This window comes from Typopeltis vanoorti, chromosome 4 (genome assembly GCF_054136105.1).
Source record: "Typopeltis vanoorti isolate ZY-2024b chromosome 4, IOZ_Tvanoo_1.0, whole genome shotgun sequence".
NCBI classification, from domain to species: domain Eukaryota; kingdom Metazoa; phylum Arthropoda; class Arachnida; order Uropygi; family Thelyphonidae; genus Typopeltis; species Typopeltis vanoorti.
This window is the reverse complement of record NC_143552.1, coordinates 134,695,641-134,712,189: the sequence shown is the minus strand read 5'-3', so window position 1 is coordinate 134,712,189 and position 16,549 is coordinate 134,695,641. Positions and strand designations below refer to the sequence as shown.

The window sequence follows — 16,549 nt, the reverse complement described above, 5'->3', positions numbered from 1 at the left end:
AAAATTATTAAATATAATAATAATAATAATAATAATAAGTTTTAATGGAAAAAATCTCTATCTATAAATGAAATAATACAAAAGAGTCCAATCAAAAGTGAATTCATTTTATTTTAATTAATTTCAGAAATAATTTTTTTTTTTTTAAATTTCAGAAATTAAAGCGCCGTCTTCTTTTACTCGAAAACCACCTGTAGTGTCTCCACCTATCGGGACTCCAGTAAAAACAGGTAACAAATTCACCTGTATTATTCCAAATAACGAACTAGAACTTTAATCGCAAAAATATGTTTTATTTAAGTGAAATTTATTAAAATAATCTGAAATAGAATATTATCTTATATACTTTGAAAAAAAAGTTTTTTATGAGAGCTTTTAGTCAATTGGTTCCTTCAGAAATAGATCTATTTGGAATAATCATTTTGATTACGTTCATGAAAACGTGATATGTAATTCCCTTGGTTTCCATGGTGACACCTATGAAAACCACCTGTAGTGTCTCCACCTATCGGGACTCCAGTAAAAACAGGTAACAAATTCACCTGTATTATTCCAAATAACGAACTAGAACTTTAATCGCAAAAATATGTTTTATTTAAGTGAAATTTATTAAAATAATCTGAAATAGTATATTATCTTATATACTTTGAAAAAAAAAGTTATTTATGAGAGCTTTTAGTCAATTAGTTCCTTCAGAAATAGATCTATTTGGAATAATCATTTTGATTACGTTCATGAAAACGTGATATGTAATTCCCTTGGTTTCCATGGTGACACCTATCGAAACCTAGCTATTTGAAATTAACACGTTTTGAGTGTAGTATCTATGGAAACGTCAAGTACTGTGTTTCAATTGGTGACAATGGAAATCAGACTGTTTGAAATTATTCCACGTTTTGATTGTAGTAGCCTTGGAAACGTGCAGGGCTGTGTTTTAATTGGTGATACCATGAAAACCAGGGCATTTGAAATTATTCTCTTTTGATTGATGGTATTCATGGAAAGTAGACATTGTTTTGAATGGCTCTGCATTTTGATTGCGTACATTCATGGAAACACGGCTTTGTTTTGAATGATTCTGCGTTTTGATCACTGGTATCCATGGAAACGGGTAAGTGTTCCAGCTAAATGAAACGGCGTTAAATGGAACCTTTCCCGAATCCCATTCAAGGCAGCCCCGTTCATTGAGGAGTTTCGTTGCCAATAAAGTTTCCGGAATGTCGCTACTATATTACGAACGTTAAACGTACGGCCCTAATTTAAATGCCGACTCACGTAAAACAGCGAGCTGCTAACGCTGTGTGAAAGGGTGCCGTTGTCACCCAATGCAGCTAGTCCGTATCTGTACACATTTCCGCAGATTTATTAATGCAATCTCGCGCCTCCTCTTCACCCCACGTTACTGCTATGCTAACAAAGAAAACAGCAGTAAGGGCAGCGTGGACGAATAATCAAGCTGCAGCTCACTAAAATGCGTCTTTCTATGGGGATTACTGTCAGCGATGGGCACACTTAGGTACACGTGGCCATTCGCCAGCCCTAGCCGTTCATCACCTATCGCGAAGGGGGCGAACAGAGCAGCTATCAAACAACGTGCTGGAACCTCGGTGTTTGCACAAGGTAAAACAGCAGGAGGAAATTATTGCTGGAGGACAATCGATCGCTTAAACACCCGGGAATCGTTTTAAACCTTGGCGAGATAGCCATTGGAATGTTTCTCTCTCTCGTTCCAGTTCTCGACCTGTTTTGTTTGTCTTTCTTTCTAATATCACTGTCTTTCCATTAATTTATTTTGCTGTTTTTATTTCTTTTGTGTTCATCTCTCTCTCTCTCTCTCTCTCTCTCTCTCTCTCTCTCTCTGTGTGTGTGTGTATGTGTGTGTGTGTGTGTGTGTGTGTGTGTGTGTGTGTGTGTGTGTGTGTGTGTGTGTGTCCTTTTCTCTCCATTCTTAACCATCCACCTTTTGCTTCCCTCAAAGCTTCTCCCTTAATTTCTATTGTTTATCTCGTATTTTAGTTATTTATTTTTTTACTACTGTATTTCTATCACCTTGTTTCCTAGGTAAAACAGTAAAAATGAGGAAATGACTCCTAGGAACAATTACAGCGCCTTCGAAATCGCAATGCACCTTCCCTCCCACTTCAGCTTAAACAGACTTGAGTTTGAATCTTGTCAATATGCGAGACATATTTATAAGGGCTGATTGAGCTCAATCTGAATTAACATTTCGCTTATGAAGTTAGTAGATTTTTATATATAAAAAAAATCTAGATTTTTTTATTCCTGAAAAAACAATGAAACCAGGCAGGGAACACCCTTAATTAAGTTACAAATATATACATTGAGGGATAGATTTTGTAGTGGGAGGGAGTGTGGAAGTAGCCTCCTGCAATAATGCTTTCAATTGCATAGAAGGCCGTATAATAATAATAATAATAATAATAATAATAATAATAATAATAATAATAATAATTGTTTCATTTTCCCCATTGCTATTCTAGTTCTCTATTAATTTTTTTCTGTCTTACTCCTTGGCTTATATTTTTTTCGCTTCTTTTGTCTAGCTATTTCTCTTCTTCTCTCTCTTTCTCTGTCCTTCACGGGTACTCAATTTTTATCTTTTCTTAGTCTGTTTAGTTTTTTACACAAAATGAAGAAATTGAAATAGAAATTAGGTCTCATGTTTATTTTTTTTTCTTACTAGTTTCATCCCGATTGCGCCAGCGATATACATTCTTTCTCTTTCCTTATAAATCTGTAATCTTTATTGCTTGTGATCTCTTGACTGACAAGCAAAAAGAATCTTTTGTCAGCTTTTCCTGTAACTATCAATTTGTTTCCGTCGTATATAAATATCTCAAGCCTCCTTAGCATCTTAAGAGATTTCGTAATCTTTTTGTCCACCTTTCTATCGTTAAATCTCGAACTTACATTTTCCCTTGTCTTCTTTTGTCTTCACTTACTTTTCTATCTTTCTATAATCTGCTTCTTCTTACTTGCTCTCTTCTGTTCCGTTCACTTCTCTGTGCAGTTGTTGGGCACAGAGGAACGAATATCTGTCTCTCCCTCCCTCGCTGTTTATATACAAGCTTCAAGGTCTGTGGAGTAGTGCTCACAATTCCTCTTATTGTCTTCGATGCCATTAAAGGGATGGGCTCTTGAAGCTGCCAGAAATATGCACTGCACTCGGCAGCTGTCTTTCATGTTGCCTCCCAGCTGATGTCAAGCATATCAGTATAGATTGCATCTTGGAGGGCTCCCCGAGGCAGCAATAGGGGGGGGGGAATACTCGGATAGCAGCAGCAGGCTTAGGTGAAGTCTCTCGTTGCGTTGGATCGAGTTTTGCAGCCCGTTTGTGTGTGTGTGTGTGTGTGTGTGTGTGTGTGTGTGTGTGTGTGTGTGTGTGTGTGTGTGTGTGTGTGTGTGTGTGTGTGTGTTTATCAGGCAGAAATGGGGCTTCAAGCTACCCGATTCTTAAGCTGCTGCTGCTGCTGTTGTAAAATATCTTTTCGAATTAGACACTTCCTGTTCATGGAACAAGAATGAAGGCTTTGTTTAACAAGGATGAGTGTTGTTTTAGTTTGGTTAACAATGCCGAGTGCATCAGAGCATGAAATAGTTCGGAGCTATTTCTATGGCAATGCATATTCAGAAGTGTCTCCTTCCCCTCCATATGAAGACGCGGCTATTATTTGATGAGGTAAAACAGGTAGAAATGCGTTCTGGGTGATTGGATACAATACACAACGGGAATAGTCCATTTTAAGAAGGGAGGACCGGGTTTCGTAAACAAATGTGAACTGCTCTTTCTGTTTCACAAGTATTTGAATGTTCTTTCTATTTTTATAGTGGACGGTATTGACTCGTTGTTTTGTTGATAGATAAAGATATACGATTGAGATGGTAGATGTTACAGATATAAGACAAAGATGATAAAGATTACAGATGATAAGGATATAAGACAAAGATAATAAGGATATAAGACAAAGATGATAAAGATGACAGATGATAAGGATATAACACAAAGATGATAAAGATAACAAATGATAAGGATATAACACAAAGATGATAAAGATAACAAATGATAAGGATATAAGACAAAGACATGAAGTTCTTTTAAAATACTATATATATATAGTATTTTAAAAGAACTTCACATTTGCAATTGATGGTGAATTTAGGTCTGACGGAGAAGGGATAAAGCACTGCAAGAAACTAGGAAATGGAAACGGGCAATCTAGTTTAGTAACTGTGGGGACCAAGTGCAACGGGAGAAAGGTAATCCGACTGCGGTCAGTCATTTGGATGGGCGACGCACTGGAGCTAAAATAAAGTTGGATAACGAACAGAGGGACGGTTGCTCAATTCTACAGATCCAGGGTATGTTGTTAGACAAAATTAGTTCACCGTAGATGAGAGGAGATAGCAATACGCATCTGGAATGCGCTAGTTGATAAGATTAGAACAAAGGAAAGAAGGGAACGATTAACAAAGGAGTTTTAGTGCTTCCCATGGACAACTAATAAAATGCGATCAGTTGCATTGCACTATAACCTAGGCCTGAGTCGTACCGTTAGTCATGGTCAATATTGACGTGCTGTCCGACGTATGAATGAAGAGAAATGGGGGGGGATGAATATCCAGATGATACTGAAGGAAGCGTGCTTGGGTGTAATTTATGAAAATTTATCATTTGAATAATGGAACAAACACTTTAGCAATATCGTGCACGATTTACTGAAATGTAAATAGCATAAAAGGGCCACTAGTGGATTAAATCTTATTGAAATTGGAATAAAAAAAAAAGATTTTCGAAACAAAAAATCATAATGATATAATGTTGAGGGAAACTGGAATGCATTTAATGTATCCGCATAAAACTAAACGAATATGATTGAAATAAAATTTGATTTTTAAAAATGAAAAAAAAAATAGATTGACGTTTAATTGTTAGCTTGTAAATGGCTTCAGATTTAATGGTGAGTCATAGAGAATTATTTATTCCAGGATTAAATTAAATTTAATATTTTCTAGTTAATTTTTGAACTTAAATGTAATTATGTCATACGAATTGCCATAAGAAGGTGATTAGTGGGTTGTATTAGTTTACCTTTGAAGCATGTATTATACCTGTACATGTCGTGTGTTCTATGGCTACTTTGCACATTAGGCGAACCAGAAATTCAGAAAAAAATCCTGTTGCCTTCATAAGACAATCTAACTGATTTTTTCTTGCAGGTGTAGGATTTTTGTTTGTTTGTTTTCTGATTTTTACTATCGAGCAAATTTGAAAAAATTGAAGAGCAAAACAGCTCTTCAATTAGGTGATGCAAAACAGAAGCTGTTTTGCATCACCTAATTGACACCTCTTTTAGGAATTCTTCAGTCTATTATACACAAAAGGGACAATTAAAGTGCCGTAGAGCGAAGTAAGAATTTTACAAGACATCAAAAGATTTCAGTGCTGTTATCCAAATATCATCCAAGGTATGAAAATTGTGAAGATAAAGATATATACACCATCCACTCATTCCATAATGCATTACTGGAATGTTTATCCTCTGACCAGAAGTCAATCTGGTTTGCTCAAATTAAAAATTAAAGCTTACATGAGTAGCCAATGGCTGATAGCCAATGTGAGGTGTGTTAAGAGAGAGAGATAAAAATAAAGAGAGAGAGAGAGAGAGAGAATTCTAACAGTTAAAAACTATTCGTCAAAATTATAAAAAGTAACAGTTATCGAACAAGTAAAGAATATTTCTATAAACTTCACTAGCATCCGGTTTCTGTCAAAGAAAAAAAAAACTTCCTGTTTTGTTGTCATGACGACGTTAAAATTAGTGTTCCTTTTTCGTCATAAATCTTTAATCACATATCCTCCTCAAAATTAAATTTTTACTGAAGTAGAGCAAGTGCATCGGAGGGCGGGCAGAGACATGCAGAGGGGTGGTGGTGGGAAGCTAATGGATGTGGCCGAAACGCTGCACACGTTTCCATTACTTGCTAAAAAAAGAATCTTTTCTTCGTTCTCTCTGTTTTCTATAACGTTCTATCCCTTGGGCCAGAGCTGGTTAATTACGTGTCTTTCAGTAGCAGCCAGATAATGAGTACATGATGGACTGCTGTGTGTGTGTGTGTGTGTGTGTGTGTGTGTGTGTGTGTGTGTGTGTGTGTGTGTGTGTGTGTGTGTGTGTGTGTGTGTGTGCGCACGCTCTCTCTCTCTCTCGAAAATAATTGGACTTCCCGGTTTTTGCTGTGGTTTTTCTTATGTCGGTTCGAAGGTTGTTCCCTGGGAAGTTCTATTTCCTTGTTCTATATCACAATATTTTGATAACGCAGTAACACTCACTCCACATTGTTGCTCTTAGGCACATGACAGGGCATTCGTGGTTGTTACACCGGAGGCCACTTGCTCTCCACATTTGTACAACCTTCCCTTCCTAAAGAACGACTGTCGTTTTAGTGAAGAAATATATTCATGAGTATCTCTAGACTCTGGCTTAGTATTTACATTTTTTTAGTTATTGGTGGCATATTGAAGTTTTAATATTCTTCCCATTGTCCCAAACTGCTCCTGGATTTGTGATTTGAGAAAGTTGTGTGGAACCATATTTCGAATTCATCGTAAAACAGAAACAAAACAAATACTATTGTCCACACACACACAGCATCCGTTTACTAATTGCTGATAGGCCATAATATTTTACTTAACCAACTAAAAACAAATTAAAAATATCCCAGATTCATCTTTTATTTAAGAAATAATTATTATTACATGACACCTCCACGAAGTCCAAAGACTGATCGAGGGAGGCACCTACTCCAACTTTGTCTTCACCACTCAATCCATCCACCAACTAACCACAACTCCATCTACCGCGCATCACCTCCCGTATTTCCACAGATAATCACAAACATCCATGCCCACGGCGGGATTCGAACCCGCAGCGTTTTAGCTGGGGATCGGATATGCTAACCACTCGGCAATCAAAAATTATACATCATGATAAATCATCATATATAATTTTGTTTTTCTGTACCAAAATTATACACTAGTTAGAGATGCCCATCGAAGATGTGTTTGCTATGATGTGACATCGGGATTTGTCAAAATATACACATAATAGGCACATAATTGTAAAGTCCGCAACAAGTTCGTAGTCGGTTTTACGTTGTTCACCACCTGTCGACGTCATTGCTCCCAAAACATCCAGAACACCGTGTTTCCGGTTTTGTGTACATTTATTATTTATTATTTATTATTTTTTATTTCTTTTGTGCTTTAGTTTTCATAAGTTTAATTCAAAATCTCTAGTTGGAGATTTTGGATGGTTGGAGATCGGGACAGCGTCATCATCCAATAAGCTTTGCTCTTTCCATTATTGTTTTTATTCAAGAGAATGAAACGAAGATTCAGGAAATTTCTGCATTGTGTATGTATGATAAATAATTAATGTGAGGGGAAGAATAGCAATTCGGTTGATAGTTTTAGCCAGCAAGGTTGTAAAGAGTATGAAAAAGATTACTTGATTCGTATACATATCTACAAGCGGTGGACCCAAAATTTGACATAATAATTTTGATATGACTCATTACGTCACAGCAAACAAATCTACGTTCACTTTTGTTTGTCGTAAATATTCTACTACACCTGAATATCTTTTAGTATCATAATTTATTCGACTGATAATGAAATAAAATTTTGTTTTTCTTGGATTATTTGCTATATAAAAAGCCTTTTTGTTCGTTGACATAACATACTGAAGTCGGTTAATCAATAATTACATTCAGGCTTATTAATATGCTTATGAATTATTCGTTTTATTTCTGTCTCCATGGCTTTCTTTTATCCATTTTTGGTACTCAAATGGAAAAATCTTGATGTGTAAAATTGATCAAGACGTAACTTTATACTTTTCATTTCACTTTCTTTCTCTAATGTAATAAATGCAGGAAATCACACAAAAAAAAATGCTCTGCAATTGCGGAAAAAAAAAAAACTATTATGAAATCGCTAGATTCTTTGCAGTGATGAAAGTGAAATAAAACACTTGGGATTACGGTATTCATTGCCATCGTTGTCACGCAATCACTCGTCGTTTCGCTAAAAATAAGATGAACAATCTATTGACATGACATTCCTCTGATACTTGGCAGTGCATTTCCTGTGATCGTTTCGTCACTGGACTCGAAAAGGAGACCGCAGATTGATGAACTGATACGTAGAGCAGCCTAGCTATGATACACCATTTCTCTTCAGAAAGATTTAGGCGACGCGTGATGTTCATAAGTTACATTACTTTATATTGTTGGCAATGTATTTCTCTCCTTTTTGCACGCGTAGTCTAGATTAATCATCCACGTACCCGTTTGTTGCACATGTAGTAAACGAGAATATGGATGTTATCAAGTTCTTGTTATGTTATAATATTATTTTTCAGAATATTACTTTATTATTCTGAAAAATTATTCTGATAAATTAATTAATATTAATTTATCAGAATGTTATTGATTATATTTTCCTTTTATCTTTACTAGTCCTTATAAGGACTGTCTTAAAGGGGCGAAGCAAGAATGCTTTCATCTTCCCCGTTATCTGTAGAGGACAGTGTAAGGATAAGGTGTTATTGAGCTATTGAAGCTCTGATCATGGCAGGAGGATAACAGCAATAGCCGAGCCTCAGTTAGAACTTCATTGGCTACAGCTTTGCCATCCATTACCCTCCAAGGGTATTAATCACCGCATCTCACGGTCGATTTCAACCATCTTTATCTTTACTAGTCCTTATAAGGATTGGCTTAAAGGGGCGAAGCAAGAATGCTTTTCATCTTCCAAATGGCAGCCATGCCTTTTGGTCTCTTTCCAAGGCAATTGGCCTTAACGTTTGCTCTACACCATTCCCACCTCGATCATACACAGATGGCTCAATTGCAACATCACCCATAGACAAAGCTAACCTCCTAGCTTCACACTTTGCCTCCAATGCACACATAACTGACAATGGCAAATGCCCTCCAGTCATTAAAACTGCCCAACATACAATGCCCCCTGTATCCTTTTGCCAAAAAGATATCGTAAACCTGTTGTCTAAATTTTACACAAAAAAGTCTCCTAGCCCTGACGCCATTCCGTCCTGAAGGTCTGTGCGCCAGAACTGACTCCTATCCTATGCCATCTGTACACACTCTCTTACTCTACTATAGATCCCAAAGCCTGGAAACTGGCCTATATTCAACCCATTCCTAAAGAGGGTGACAAATCACTGTCACCTAACTACCGCCCTATCTCACTCACTTCAGTCCTATCTAAAGTGAGTGATGGAGAAAACCATCAACTCTCAACTCCTAATCTACCTTGAAGGTACCCGGCTATTAAGCGACCACCAGTACGGATTCCGTCGAAGGCGATCAACAGGAGATTTACTCTCATACATCACCCATCGCTGGACAAATACTATGGAGAAATTCGGCGAATCTCAAGTACTTGCACTTGATATCTCTAAAGCCTTTGACCGGGTCTGGCACAAAGGTTTACTAAGCAAACCTCCATCATTTGGACTGTCTCAGGACTTCTGCAGATGGATTGCCAGCTTCCTGTCTGAACGCACACTATGTGTGATGGTAGACGGCTCCCTATCCTCTCACCATCCAACTAATGCTGGGGTCCCAGAAGGTTCAGTTCTCTCACCGACCCTCTTCCTTCTGTATATCAATGACCTACTTCAGTTGACCCCTATCCCAATACATAGTTTTGCAGATGACAGCACATTACACTTTTCCCTTTCATTTGACAAACCCTACTCTACACAACTCACTTCAACCCACAGAGCATCAACCACCACTGCCCTTAATTCCGATCTATAAGCCATTCTCCAATGGGTCTCAGATAACCTCGTCAACTTCAACGCTAGCAAAAAGCCAGTTCTGACTTATTTCTCACAAAAAAGAACCATTTCCCCCAGCATTGTTTTTGATAACACTCAAATTCCCAGACAAGATGAGATTTCTCTTCTCGGAATTACTCTGACATCAAGACTCTCCTGGCATAAACACATTACAACCATTGCATTCTAAGCTTACAAAAAACTAGGATTTCTCTTTCGCTCAAAACGCTACTTCACCTCTAAACAGCTGTTAACATTATACAAATCACAAATCCACCCAGCTATTGAATACTGCTCTTTCACATTTGGAGTGGGGCTCCTAAAAGCTCCCTCAAAATGCTTGACTCAATACAAAGGAGAGCAATTAGACTTATTAATGATCCATCTCTTACCAACTCGCTCCCCCCCCCCCACTTGCACATAGACGTTTGGTCTCTGTAATTTGTATATTCAATAAATATTTCCATGGGAAATGTTCATCGGAAACAGCATCAATAATTCCCCCATTCTGTACTAAGCCCATTGGAACACGTACAGCTGCCGCCCAACATCCTTTCACAGTACACCTTGAAACCCGCAGAACAAGGTTTTCCTCCTCCTTCATCCCTGCTACTGCGGTACTGTGGAACAGTCTTCCCCCTGACGTATTTCCCAAGGAATACAACATACAGGCTTTTAAATCAAATGTAAACAAGTTTCTTCTTTCCCACCCCATCACCCATATACGGTACTAAAGTACTATAGGTTGACCAGCCAACCTCTCGTATATGGGACCAACATTAAAAAAAATTATATATATATATAACATTTTAAAATTTTATGAATATTTTAAATGTTTTTCTGTTTACCTTTCTGTTTGAATTCTTTCTTTATTATTTGAAATTTAGATTTGGTAGTTTAAAGCGAGTGATATCATAGATCCTACACTCAAAATGTAATTATCAGTTTCTAAATAAATATGGCTTACGTCATATGATAGCGATTACGTCATATGAGCATGCGTCCATGTAAACTTTTACGTGTTGGTAGGCATGTGTTTATTTCAGCTATTTGTAAATTTTACACATTGATTGACTTAAGATTCTAAACTTGAAAACAAATCATTTATTAAGAAGCATGTATTTGGAGTTAATAAATTTAAACCAATCAATCAATAAGTTTAAATTAATTGTATTAATGTGGTGTTATTTAAATATAATTGCCCTCTACTCGTCTGTACTCAGATATAGACGAATTATTAACAGATTTATTCACCAGCGCCACCTAGGTGAACGCATTTATAATTATCTGTTTATCAATTTTGGCTTAAATTAAAGAATTTCTAATACATAAATTCTGTAAAATGGCAATTATGTAAAGTGATGGAATGATATGCTTTTGTACTGCACCAAACGTCTACATGTTTGGTGCGTTAGAAAATTAACTTTCATGATAATATATGACGTCACACGAAAATATTTAGCGTGTTAAATGACGTAGGTAATAGAAGAGTGAGTGATATGTGTCCTTTATTTTCTGTTCCATTTTTAGTAATCAATAACCCGCATATGTAATTCTTGATTGGAACTAAGTTATTGACTTCGTTTAAAACTGTTGACTGACCAGGATAAATTACCATTTATGAATTGGAAATTGCTTCTGTGTTTACAATAGGGGACATGTGATTAAAGCTGACAAGCGGGTAACGATTGTTACCTGTTACACGTTATCTTTTTCAATAGCGTAGCAGGAGCCGTCTTTTTGACCTGTTCCTTACAATCTGTACTCGAAGTAGCTCCTTATGTAGTAGAAAGTGGTAGGGGGTTTGAAATGTTTTCTTGTATGCTTATTTTTAACGGAAAATGCGGTTGCTTCGTGCTGCAACAAACATTCCGACCGATAAGCTCAAACTCAGATGGTAGACAGCACGACACTAGAAGTGACGGAAACTCATTTTACGACCTTGGTGATAGCAACTGTCAGTGATGTGTTCATAATGCTAACCTCGAGGGGACATTTCCCTTTATTCCACTCACATGAGAAAGATATTCGTAGATTTAAGTGTAAACCTGCGAAGCGTTTTGCGCAAAATTACTGTACATACTGCAGAATATGTATAAATGTTGTCAAGGTACGGTCAAGTGCGTGCGCTTTACTTGGGTTCCCAGATTATAAAGTGAGGCCCTGAGCTGTAGATTGTGTAGGTTATGCATGAATTTGGCAATTAGAATAGATTGGAATCATTAGAATAGAATAGAATTCGGATTAAAAATTGATAGTAATTTAAGCTGGAAACCGCCTATTACCGATGGCGTAAATAAAGTAAGTTAAACAGACTTTACTACCTAAATATATTCTTAAATTTAAATATGCTAAGAATATTATATTCTGCTTGGATTCAAAGCACACTACAATATGGTATTTTAAGTTGGGGAGGAATCTATCGCACTACGCTGAAACCCTTAGTCTCGACTCAGAATAAAGTAATTAAAATCTTAACTAGAAACAAATATAAGGATACTGCAATGTGTAATAAATACACCATACTAAACATATTACCCCTTAGATATTTATACGTCTATAGGGTACTATTATTCATAAAAAACGACAACGAATATGTAAATATCAAACAAGATAATTTCCTTAGTAGACATAAGGGCTTAAAATATATTCCCAAAGCAAATAAAGAAACAATACACAAACATTATACTTTTTAGCACCAAAAATATTCAACACATTTCCTTTAACAATAAGAAATGAAACAAACTCAAACAAATACAAAACTCTAACGATAGAATATTTATTTTCCCACGGAAATGAGGAAGCTCTGTTTAAAATAATTGTATAAATGATTTAAGTAGTGGTTTGTAGCATATTTGTATTCAAAGATCCAGTTTCGTGTGTAAAATGTAAAAAAAAATTAAATGCAGGAGACATATTAGCATGTCTCCTGCGATTTTATAATAATAATATATAATATGTATATTATATGGACGTGTCTATAATGATAATGCATTACATAACTTTTGTAACTTTATGCATATCGTAACCTGGACGAGCTGTTGCTCTTAGGTTACACATATGATTGTCCAAATTTTGTACTAGAATATGAAGCTTACAAAATAAAAAAATTAAAAAAATAATAATAATTAATACCAAAAAGGGTATTAATAACTGAACTACTCCCATTCTGATAATGTTATTTAGTAGTTACATTCTTCATTTAAGGCATATTGTTTAGCGTAGGATGCATCGTTGGCTACTCGTGTTAAATTAGGTAATACTTATATAGTTTCTCTTTTTTGCAAATACTTTTCTTTTATTATTGGTCTTACATTTTGCTATCATTGTTATTTCACTTTTCTTGCCGCATTTCTCTTGGCTGTATTACAGCATTTAAGTCGGGCTGCTCAAGTGCAAGAAAAAGAAAAAAAGAAGAAAAATCAAAACTTGAAAACGAGACATTTTGAAAACTCCTAAAACATTATTAGAATATGCGAGAAACTCTTCTATGATGTAATTTATGTCCGGCATGAAATAATGAAAATGCTTTCAATCTGTATGTATTGTGATATTGATTTCCGTAGCTATTTAGGAACTCCAGAAGACCAAATTACACCCTCCATTTTCAATATGTCGCAATTTACAAAACTCCATGGAGAAGACTTAAAGCTCGTTGCTATGGTAACTGAAAGTATGGCATGCTGTCCACATTTCTGATATATATTTTTTGTTACTTTTTTTTTTATCTTTCTTTCTTTCTCTTTTTTCCTAGCAACAAGCGACGAACATACGGAAGTTAAACAAGAGGTAGCCGACGAGGAGATTCTATATTACCAGCCTGGAAGACAACAAAACCTAGGCAACGGAAAAGGTAAAAGATTTTGTTCTGCCACACATTTCGTAAATGTATTGCAGTACACAAGATTAATGCTTTCTTAACCGAACGAGACTCAGACTTAAAAAAAAAAAAAATCTTGTCGAGAAAGCCTTTGGACGAAGATTAATTTTTACGTGTAGTATTTTTTTTTTAATTTTTTTTCCTCTTTAGTTCTTTTTACGAGGAAAGTTTTTCATTTGCTTTGACGATGTAATTCTGGATTGTAGCTGCTTAAAAGTTTGTATTTTTAATTAATGTGCACTCAGATAGAGAAGGAAAATAAGTGGCTTGTTCAAGGTAACGAAATAGAAGGCAGAGTGTATTTGGCTAACTTCTTTCTTTCATTTGGGAGGGTAAAAAAAATAACAAACCATATTGCATTGTGTCGCCTTGACGGATGGTGCAGCAGAATAACAATTCTAATAATCTTGTGTGTGTGTGTGTGTGTGTGTGTGTGTGTGTGAGAGAGAGAGAGAGAGAGAGAGAGAGAGAGAGAGAGAGAGAGAGAGAGAGAACTGATTTTATGCTGAATGCTGTCACAATAAATAGAAGGTCATTCTGTAACCATCGTGAGCCCCTTTTATAGGGAAGTACGGTACCACCTCAATCCCCCCTGTTTTTATCCGGGTTCGGGAGGACCGGCATAGCTGACAATTCAGACCTATGGTTGGAGGGATTGTCTTAAGTATTCCTGACTGTATCAGAGTGTGTTCACGGGGCCGGTTTGCCTGCTTGTGGGATGAAATTCCCTGCTGTCCACGCCCAAGACCGGCTAACTTGACTATGGTTGAGGAAGATCCTTAAGCTCCTCACGTCGTCGACGGGAATCGAACCTAGGACACTCCTTCCCCAGGCATATACCAACCAGACTAGAAGTTTTCCATGACCTTCTGGTATAGCAAACAAACATTAAAAGTGGGATAGAAAATTCTTGCCTAAAATCGGTATAAATATTAGCGATCGTAAAATAATACTGAAGATACACTATAAAAATGTACATAAGGGCATCATTAGGGAGACAACTGAATTGGATTGTTTAACATTAACGTTGATCAAAGCCAAAGGTGATTGTGTTGTTTGTTTACAGTAACGTCTGGGTTCTCTTCCCCGAAAAAAGCATTTTTTCTGGCTCAGTTTTCAGTGATAGCTAAGGATGGAGATCTTCTATCCCTGTTTTCCAAAGGTTGTTGTGGGCTAAAACGCTTTGTCTCTTCTCTTTCGAGAATAAAAAGGCGTGAGAAGATTTGTTTTATCTATTTTTAAAGTTAATTAGCAGTTCCCTTAAATTCAGAATGATCAAATAAAGGACTTTATGCTAATCATTGCTTTTTATATTCATTGCAGACGACTCCAACATTTCCAGCAATCGTGCAGGTCAGCCAGTAACCTTCCTAACCATACTTCTGTTGTTCCTCATCTTCCTGAACTCTGCATTGAGGTTGCGGTAACCCAGTCAGCCAATACACGAGTGGAAAAAAAATCCAAGTAACAGCTCGCGGGAGCTTAATGCGAAGAGATGGACTGATATATTGTTTCCAAGCAAACCGAATCACCAAACGACTTGCAAGTGTTGGAAGTAACCAAAACGACAAGACTATGAGGATTTGTTGTCAGTTACTCATTCCTTGAAGAAGCTCAAAACTGTTGACCATCTTCCTCCAGTCAATGCCTTATTTGTTTGCATCAACGCCTGTTCATGCTGTTGATTTCATGGACCTCGTGTTTATGTAAAAAAAAAGTCTGTTCAAGTTTTACCTTTTTCTGTCTGTGGTTTAATTGTTATATGAATTGTTAATAATTACATTCTTTGATGTTTTGTATAGATTTAATGATCTATTCATTTGTTTCCCAACCTATTATTGTTATATTTGGTTTTTAAACAAGATGTTTTCTTTCGATTAGCCTAAAACACTCAATATGAACGTTTCAGATTTTAGCTAGTTGTATTCAAAGTGCTCATGCAATAATTAACATGCGATTTATGGAGAAATTGCAACGAGAAAAAATCATACTGAGTGTTTTAAGGCGTATTAGGTGTACATATTAATAATTCAGAAAACTTCAATGAAAAATTTTGTTACCTTGTCTTTCTGTTGTGTTATTCTCTGTTGTTTGTATGATTAAAGATGATATAATTTTCTTAATCAATTAGAATCCGAAGTACATTATCCCAGTTGTGAATATATCTAGTATTTGATCTCTTTAAAAATTCCCACTTATTTTTTCAATACTAATACGAGTTTGATCTTTATATAATCTTGGACGCCTTAATGTTTTCAATGAGTGAGTGGGAGCGAACGAAGTCGAGGATATAACGAGATCAAATGTGTGTAACTTGTGTAGACTGCCTTGTTAAATCAGTTTATTGTTTAACTATTCAAGCCTGCTAGCTTCAAAGTATAAAATATGTACCAATCAATAAAACAATGCCTGTTAATTATCTAAAAAATTGAGTTTTGGTTGCATTGATTTTTAACAAATCCCAAATGCTCTTTGAACTCAAGATGATTGAGTCTTTCCAAATGCACTTATTTTGTGGGAGGATTGTACCTTCAGTAATACGATATTAAGCGGTTTGTTGACTATGAAAAAGAAATCAGAGATAAGAGGATTTTTATGCCTTTGTCTAAGTTAATCAGTGTTAGTTGCAGCAGTTATCATTTTCTTCGTAAAATAGAAAAATGAACTAACTACGTATTTGTATAGCCATAACTAGAACTGTAAAATCAAAGGAAAGAATTGAAAACAACTAATTGCATTATAGAAAAAAAATATTGACTTCTATTTGCCATATTAAAATAATCAT

At 36.0% G+C, this 16,549-nt stretch overlaps 1 protein-coding gene across 1 annotated transcript in view; it reads left to right on the top strand.

The window, feature by feature from the left end:
• LOC150107689 (lachesin-like) overlaps window positions 1–15,847 on the top strand; it is a 195,810-nt gene extending 179,963 nt beyond the window's left edge. The window contains exons 7-9 of the mRNA XM_090392169.1: window positions 156–230; window positions 13,639–13,737; window positions 15,088–15,847. Of these exons, the coding sequence (XP_090248295.1) occupies window positions 156–230; window positions 13,639–13,737; window positions 15,088–15,191 (278 nt within the window). The 3' untranslated portion in view covers window positions 15,192–15,847. The remainder of the gene's footprint in view (window positions 1–155; window positions 231–13,638; window positions 13,738–15,087) is intronic.
• The last annotated feature ends 702 nt before the right edge of the window (window positions 15,848–16,549 follow it).